The following is a 6,888-nucleotide window of genomic DNA, read 5'->3' on the forward strand; positions in this document are numbered from 1 at the left end:
CAACGTTGTTTGAATAGAAGAAGATAATTTGTCTATAAATGCACGAACTTTCAATCTTTTTTCTTATTTTTTCCCTCAAACTTAATTTTTTTTGTTTCAAATAAAGGTTGATGTGTTCGTCGCAAGTGACAAATGACAATTTTTTTTTAATTAAAAGTTAAAACGATGTCAGTTTTAATAAAATAAGGTAATTTAGATTGAGATATTATGGATTATGGTTCAGGTTCACAGGGAAAATTTGTGTACCCCAAACCATTTTTAATACAATAAGGTAACTGAAAATTTGAGATTGATAACTTAGGTCTTAGGATTGATAACTGCTGATGCCTGATGGGAAACTTGGTTTTGTAATAATATCTAAAAATCATTTTCTGATTGTTCTATTAATAATATTTCAAACCCCAAAAAAATGGCTAAAATTTTCTTATGGGTGGCCTCGTTAATTTAAAGCCACAAAATATACATTTCTTAATTTCCATATACTGATCCTTGTAAGACGTTATTAATAGAACGAACAGTAATAACTCAGATCTTAATTATGTACTGTTAGAAATTTACCGAGGTCGTGTCAATATGCATAAAGGTAAATAATATGTTGGATCTCTCATTATCAATATGGAGTAGGAATTGAATTTATCTTTAATACAACACTGTTTTTGTGGTTGGGGTAGTAAATAAAATTTGAAAGGTAAAGAAATGAAGGGTATTAACATTAACTCTCATACAAGTACGGCAACAAAAAATATGCACATTAATATGTACTTATAATAAACTCAACTCCGATTATATATTTGTGTAAATACAAACGTTCTTGGGCTTATGTGTGCCCCTTCACTGGCTCGCGATCCTGCATTACTTTCTTTGAACGTGGGGTACTGTACAAGCTTCTTACGTTCAAAGAGAGTAATGGATTATCATCGGATACACCCCTTATTTCCTGCACAACGACACATCTTATTAATCATCACACGTCTCATTTAGTCCATTTTGTTGCTCAGTTTCAGCAAAGTCCCTTATTAGGCGAGCTTTTCTCACTTTAAATAATCCGCCTCTTCTCAAGTATTTGTATTCGGAAAAATTTATAACAAATCTTTGGCTTGACAATGCCCCAAAACATAGTCACATAGTGACAAGCTGGATAGCCAGTTTTAGCATGTTTTCGTTTTTTGCTTTGTGCTATAATTTGTATAAAAAGAAAGAACGTGTGAGCATACCAGGGGAGTTTGAAAGTGTCCTTCCACCATCCTTGCTTGGAGCATGTCATGACAATCTTATCCAATCGTATTATGATCTGTGAGAATGTCGGCCTCACACTGGGACTTGAATGCCAGCATTCCTCGATCAACCTGGGATACACCACCAGCATTAGACGTGAAGAACAGCAGCTGTTTTTGTGAAACTCAATTCTATGCCTTTCATCTTTGATCAAGTGAATAACTCACTCTTTCAATTCTGGAGGAAAAGATTTATTAGATCTTGACTTAAATGATGGTCTCTTCCCTTCTAAGCAAATCACCCTAGCAGCGTCCTCAGGAGATTTTGAAGAAAATGGCGGAGAGCCCTCCATCATCTGTTATAAGAAGCGTGGCAAACAATTTTAAACTTTAATCATATCATTTGTCACAAATACATACTTCAAACATGTGCACTCAAAGTGCTTCAGCATGTAGTTAAAGTATACCTCAAATAGCATAACACCAAAAGAGTACACATCCACACTTCTGTCAAATGCTTCGTTGTTGTACACCTCTGGTGCTAAGTATACATCTACATATAGCATATATAGAAAAGAATAAGACCGTAAACTACTTCATAGTATATTATAATGTTTAATCAAGCATAGCCTGGAGAAACTAGCCAAACTGGTAGAAATTTCCATTTACTGAACAGTAACTTGAACTACAGAAACTAGTAAAATAGTTGTGAGAACTGTGAAGACTCACTTGAACGATCTATGGCCTCAGGCTGCAAAAGTTTTACTCTATCAGGTTCCTGTGCTGACAACCTAGTAACACCAAACCCTGCAACCTTCAGCTGCCCTCCAAAATCCAGCAAAATATTTCTGGCACCTTACAAAAATTGCAAATATTAAAAAAAACGTGTATTGTAAAGAAAATACTCCATCTAAGTGGAAAACATTCAGACACTCTAACCAACTTAAGCATTCCTTACTTTGGCTTTAAATCGCAATGTATGATTGGTTCAGGCTTGCACTCGTGAAGACAATTCATGCCCCTGCAAAAAAAAGAACATCATATAGAAAAACAGAATGCAACAAATATAGAAGTAACTCAGAAGTTCAACCAGAGAGCTGGAGAAGAAAAAATGTTTCTCAACTGAACAAAAAGCACTATGAAAAAAATAATGAAGCAACTAGCAAAAGAGCAACATAGATAGAAAAAACAGCAGAAGCAAGCACTTATTGAGCAGATTAACAGAACAGGTGGAGTATCTCTTTGTGAATCAGCACAAGTACCTGGCAATTTCAAGAGCAAATCTTAATGCCTTAGACGGGGATAGACGCCCTTTCTTTTGAAGGTAACTAGCAAGGTCACCCTGAAAAAATTGAAGCATAAATAAGCAAAGTGGTTACTAGGGGGAAACTACACACAACTTATCATCCGTCGACCCTATGAGAGACTCTAAAAACTAAACAAGCCACACAATACTAGTATATAATCCAAATTCATCATTACATACGAATGCACAAAGCAGAAGTCAAAATACCATAAGATGGTTAAGGTAGCTAATACTAAAGGAAGCAAACAACAAATACAGAGCTACACCGGTTTATAGAGGTACAATGTATATATGCCTTGGAAGTGGGAGTAGCGAGAGAGAGAGAGAGAGGTGATTACTTTTGAATGATACTCCATAACAATCATCATAGGTATATTTTGGGTGACAGCACCAATAAACTGAACCACGTTAGGATGCCGAACCTTTTCTAACAAGGTTAATTCATGCCTGAACACATTTCTGCAGAGTAGGGCATAATAATTAGTTTAGTTCATCAAGTCATGCATAGACAGGAAAATAAAATACTAGGTACTAGTATAACAAAAAGAAAGAAAACATGATGATTCAATAATACTATCAGATTTTATGGCAGTACTAATGCAAATTTTTTACAGCTTGCATTCAGACAACAAGTTGTGATAACACATCAGAGTATGCTAATTGGTAAGGAAACCGATGTCAAATATAAAAGACTATGGAATTATTGTTCAGCTTTTTGCCTCTAAAACATGTAAAAAACCTAATTTCATTAGCCACATAGCCCCTTTTCATGCCAATAGATAAAAGAAAAACCAAGATTGGGAACTATTGTGAATGACATATGAGTACTAAAAAAGTTTCTAGAATTTACTGAAAGATTTCGTTCTTAGCAGGTAACTGTGACATGGCAATCTCGCAAATTAAGGATGCCGATAATGCACTTCAATGAAACATCACTGCTTGAGAAACACTATCTACACATTCAATTAGTTAAGTTCATCTAACTTGCATGCACATTATAAGAGTTAGCTCATTTCTCTTTTTAACATATAAATTGGCCAATACTGCTTTAGGTGGGGTGGCCAATTTAGTAATTTGCATAAAGATACACAGACATACAAATGAAATTTTTTTACTAAAAATGAAACTAAATAGATAAACTAGAATTAAAGCTGGAAAGAAAGCAGCACATACATCGAGTCATGGTCTGCATGGCTGTCCTTGTCGAGTATCTTCACTGAAACTTTAGTGCCATTCCATTTAGCAACTTGATAAGATCCCTGTTCACAGATACCATACCTAAAAATCAGCCTATCGAATTAACTAAGTGTGATAACATGTAATCATTTCCTTCCATGAGAAAAATTTGAGACATTTTGATAATCAGCAACATAGAGAAGGCACAATAGCTCTTTATGCCTGATAAATGATAATCCATTAATTCAAAGCAATATGTCATACATATTACTTACATACAAATATATTGACAAGCCATTAAATTTCTAGTTGGAGTACAATGCTCTGGTAGTTGCACGGAAGACCATACCTTAGATATGCCATCACCTCTTCGTATTTGAATATCTAATGGATTGAGCTCATACTCTGGAACTTCACGAGGATTTGCAACCGTCATGGGTGTCTTTTTGGTTTTCTGAGAATACAGAACAAATTTATATTAGAGACAGTAAAAAGGAAATAAGTTTCTCTACAAAATGATTTTCATACTTACTGGTACGTTAGCTCCACGAGATTTCAACATATTAAAAACTTCCACATTTCCATAATATTTGGCATCAGCAGCAGCCTGCCATGATCAAAATGAAAATCTATCAAAATTAATATAGTCATTGCCACAAAAGTAAAGTAAAACAAGGAATCATTAACTATCACTCTCCTTAAATTTGAGCTAGTTTAAGAAATTCCAGTGGCACAATAAAAGTATCCATCAATCAAGCACCATTAATTCTTAGTTTCGCAAATGCAGAGCACAACAAATAAACCAATGTACCGTGCTGCCCCATCGATCCCGAGCATCAATATTGGCCTTCCTGCTCAGGAGAAGCCTGGCGACCTCGACGTGACCCTCGCAGGCAGCGATGTGCAGTGCTGTCCTGCCATCCAAATCGATGCTGTTGACATCAATCCCTTCATCCAGCAAGTCCCGCACCCCATCCACGTCGCCCTTGCACGCCATGAACAGCAGCTGCATTGTGCTGTCGAGGTTGCTCGGCACAGTCATCTCCTCCTCGGCGCTGTCTTCCGGCACCGGAGTCCGCCGTATGGGGTCCATCGACGACTGCCGCCCTAAGCTGAACCGGAAATTGTTCCGCCGCGGATCCAGCGAGTTCTGCCGCTGGAAACTGAATCTCCGGCTCATCTTCAACGACCCCGTGGAAAACTGGCGCGAGATCCCGCGCTTCAGCTGCGACGCAATATCCATCACTCACAATTGATCGCCAACTGTTTCCAATCACAACAAGACATAACCCCACCCGATTAATATTAGGGCACGGGAAAATCCCCTTCTCTTACGTTAAATGAGATTGAATTTGCGGCGTTTCGCCTCAAAATAAATTCCGTGATTTCTCTTCAAAGCAACACTGTGCCTTGAATGAATTTCTGTTGTAGTATTAGATGTGTCGGCGAGAATGCTGATGCAACCAAATTTCTCTATTAAACCAAATGGTGTGGAAAATGAGGTAATCGATATACTTCCGTTGATGAATTTCAAGGAGAAGGGATACAGATTATTATTATAATTATTTTTATTTTGGATGTGTTTTCAAGCTGTTTAGGTTGGAATTGGGAGAGTGGATCGTTCGTTAGAGAGCTGGAGAAGAAAGCCCTCAAACGAAAAGGGCAAATGAATGAAGGAAAGAAAAAGGAATGGATCTGAGTGAGTGAGTGAGTGAGAAGAAAGGTAAAAATGAAGAGACCATGTAATTTATTCCACTCGATCGCCGATAATCCAGAAAGATCTTTGCTACGTTAGGGCACCCGCAACGCGAGCTGCGGGCATTCCGCGTTTCGTTCCTTCGGAACGAAACCGTAGCGGAACGCGTTGCGGCGCTGCGTTTCGTCGCGGTTCCGTTCCCATGCCGTCCCGGGTGCCGTCGGCACGAGACGCGGCACGGTCCGTGCCGCCACGCGCTTCGGCGACGTGGCTCGCCCTGCGTCGTGCGTGACGCCCACTCGCCGGCCCGCGAGTGGGCGTCGTCACGCTGACGCAATAAATTCATTTTTTTTTTAAAAAAATGAATTTTAAAAAAAATATTTATTATTTATAAAAATTGTTTTTTATATTTAAAAACAATTTTTACAAATAAATGAATACTAGAAATTCGTATTAGCCCATATATATTTGATGGGCTTGCGAATTTATGAAACTCATTCTTGGTTGTCTCTCTTTTATAGAGACATCCTTGAATGTTTCATGTTCCACTTTCGATGTGGGACAAACTCATTCTTGGTTATCTCTATTTTATAGAGACATCCTTGAATGTTTCATGTTCCACTTTCGATGTGGGACAAACTCATTCTTGGTTATCTCTATTTTATAGAGACATCCTTGAATGTTTTATGTTCCACTTTCGATGTGGGACAAACTCATTCTTGGTTATCTCTATTTTATAGAGACATCCTTGAATGTTTTATATTCCACTTTCGATGTGGGACAAACTCATTCTTGGTTGTCTCTATAAAATTGTATTTTAAATTATGTCATTTTTTATTTTTTAGTATTTTAATTATGTTTTTTTTAATTTTTTTGAATTTTAAGTTGTAATGTTATTTTAATTTTAATGAAGTGTGTTTATTTAAATTGAATTGGGTTGGAAATAAAAAAAAATGAAATTGAATGAATAGTAATTTAAGGAACGGTTAAGGAACGGTTAAGGAACGGAGGGTTGCAGGTTCCGTTCCTTAGTTAAGGAATGGAGTAAAAAAGTACAGTGGTGCCCTCAAATAGTGGTTTAAGGAACGGTATAGGAACGGTATAGGAACAGCGTTGTGGATGACCTTACGTACTTGCTTCATTGCAACTTGTTCACCGTTTACTCAGTCTACTTTCATCTACTCTTTTTCTTTTTGTTTTTATATACTTCTCACTACTTATTTTTATATAAAGAGATTCATTTTATTAAGACTATTTATCCCACCTGAAGTCACATATTTTCTTAAATGCAAATAATATAGTATTAAAAGTATTTGATGATACAATTCGGAATAAAAGATCAAAACATACAAGTATTAAAAAGTATTTGATGATACAATTCGGAATAAAAGATCAAAATATACAAGGAGAATACATACAAGAGTTACGAGCTATAATATGTGCTAATCTATTGTTTGAACGACGAACCGAAGCAACTACCACATCAGGTCTCTGTA

At 36.8% G+C, this 6,888-nt stretch overlaps 1 protein-coding gene across 1 annotated transcript; it reads right to left on the minus strand.

Annotated features, from left to right (window-relative positions):
* Positions 1-578: 578 nt before the first annotated feature.
* LOC121756514 (integrin-linked protein kinase 1-like) lies at positions 579-5,398 on the minus strand. The gene is made up of 12 exons (XM_042152075.1): positions 4,508-5,398; positions 4,229-4,303; positions 4,046-4,150; positions 3,694-3,779; positions 2,859-2,979; positions 2,477-2,556; positions 2,173-2,235; positions 1,944-2,062; positions 1,682-1,767; positions 1,443-1,570; positions 1,215-1,346; positions 579-937 (listed from the first exon to the last, which is right to left on the minus strand). The coding sequence occupies exons 1-12, from the start codon at positions 4,937-4,939 to the stop codon at positions 931-933; spliced, it is 1,434 nt and encodes a 477-aa protein (XP_042008009.1). The 5' UTR covers positions 4,940-5,398; the 3' UTR covers positions 579-930.
* Positions 5,399-6,888: the final 1,490 nt, after the last annotated feature.

The sequence above is a fragment of the Salvia splendens genome, chromosome 11 (assembly GCF_004379255.2).
Source record: "Salvia splendens isolate huo1 chromosome 11, SspV2, whole genome shotgun sequence".
NCBI lineage: Eukaryota > Viridiplantae > Streptophyta > Magnoliopsida > Lamiales > Lamiaceae > Salvia > Salvia splendens.

Excerpts from the sequence above, each read along its gene's own strand:
- LOC121756514 (XM_042152075.1), bottom strand. The coding sequence starts at position 4,939 with ATGGATATTGCGTCGCAGCTGAAGCGCGGGATCTCGCGCCAGTTTTCC. Across the intron at positions 2,980-3,693 it reads CATGCAGACCATGACTCGAT|AAATGTGTTCAGGCATGAAT; the intron begins GTATGTGCTGCT and ends CCTACTCTGCAG. Across the intron at positions 2,236-2,476 it reads TTTGCTCTTGAAATTGCCAG|GGGCATGAATTGTCTTCACG; the intron begins GTACTTGTGCTG and ends TTTTTTTTGCAG.